We start from the raw sequence: 1527 nt of genomic DNA, 5'->3' as shown, positions 1-1527 counted from the left end.
TCCGGCCATCACGCGTTTTCATCAAACACATGCACATAAATTTCTTCACACAAATATAACGCGTTTCTTCAAACACACGCATATATGTATAACTATAGTTAATTAACTATCACTATAATGGATTCATCTTTCTTACAGTATATAACAAATATGTCAAATAATAATAATTTCCAAAATATGCACCTGGACACTTAAACTTAGACGAAATTTCCACTTGTTTAAATGCCTATTAGAATCTTATTTTTATATATTGTCTATAAATTACCATACAACATGACCTCTTGATGGTGGTGGCGGTTTTTGGGTCTCTCTTTATATTCAAATATGTATATATAAATGTAAAAGCACATAAATCAAGAAAAAGACTTTGGGCCTTGATGTCTGTAAGGAAGGATACCAATGTAGGGCAAACTCAAAGAGGTGAACCCGTGAACTACCTTGTTTACTACCTGCCCCTACACTCCACATGCTTTTGCCCCTCTCTTCTCCCTTATAAATACTTTCCTCTCCATTTCAAAAATCAAACCACCACCACAGCAACCACAAACACCACCATCAGCGCTACCAGAACCTCCATAACGTAACAATGGGTCTCAGGAAGTCGAACAATAAACAAACTCAAGCATTAGCTCTCAAGAAAATCATCAAAAGGTGCTCAAGTTTTGGCAAGAACAGTGATGACAATAGCCTTCCAAACGATGTCCCAAAAGGACATTTTGTGGTATACATAGGAGAAAGGCGAAGCAGATACATCGTACCAATATCATGTTTGGATCATCCAACGTTTCAAGACCTACTACAAAGATCTGAAGAAGAATTTGGATTCAATCATGAATCAGGCATAATCATTCCTTGCCAAGAAGTTGATTTTTTGTCATTTTTCTCCATGATTGCATGAAAGAAAAAAAGAAAACCATAGATTCTTCCCATTTTGTGAAGAAATTTCGTTTTTGGTGAACCTCTTTATATTTTTCTCAAGTGGTGTGTGTGTGTTTCAATACCCTTGGAAAGATATGTTTCAAATTTTGTACAAAATGGAAAGTTTCTGCATGGGAGATGATTTTTCCCTCATGCATTTAATACGATGACCATTGCCCAAAATGAGAAAAATTGTGTATGATTAATTTTATTTTGTAGTATTAAAAACAAACTAGTTTTGTTTTTAATTTTGCAATTTGTGGGTTATCTAATAAGTTATCGTAAATGAATAATAAATATTTAGGCGGTTTTTACCATCTACAAATGGACATAACGGGACTTGCTTAATATCGTTTTTACATTTGTAAAGACGCTTTGTTTTATCAGGGAAGAGTAGAAGTTTATTTACGAGAAAATGAAACTATCGATACATGTAAACATATTACTAATAGTTAGGCCACATTGGTTTGCTTTTATAACGGTACCATCGTTAATTTGGTTCAATATGAAAATATTCAAAACAAAATGAATGTAATCATTGCACAAGTAAATAGTAATCCGACGCTAACTTGGTCAACCATATAGACTAGTATAGAGTCGGTGATGAAT

General features: G+C 33.8%; 1 protein-coding gene across 1 annotated transcript; it reads left to right on the top strand.

Annotated features, from left to right (window-relative positions):
• Positions 1-505: 505 nt before the first annotated feature.
• On the top strand, positions 506-1101 carry LOC145094619 (auxin-responsive protein SAUR50). The gene has a single exon (XM_079032746.1). It carries the CDS (start codon positions 587-589, stop codon positions 896-898), a length of 312 nt encoding a protein of 103 aa, XP_078888872.1. The 5' UTR covers positions 506-586; the 3' UTR covers positions 899-1101.
• The last annotated feature ends 426 nt before the right edge of the window (positions 1102-1527 follow it).

Source organism: Lactuca serriola, chromosome 3 (assembly GCF_051521515.1).
Source record: "Lactuca serriola cultivar US96UC23 chromosome 3, Lser_US96UC23_V15, whole genome shotgun sequence".
NCBI lineage: Eukaryota > Viridiplantae > Streptophyta > Magnoliopsida > Asterales > Asteraceae > Lactuca > Lactuca serriola.
This window is presented reverse-complemented; position numbering and strand designations above follow the sequence as displayed.

Coding starts and splice junctions, on each gene's coding strand:
- LOC145094619 (XM_079032746.1), top strand. CDS start 587: ATGGGTCTCAGGAAGTCGAACAATAAACAAACTCAAGCATTAGCTCTC.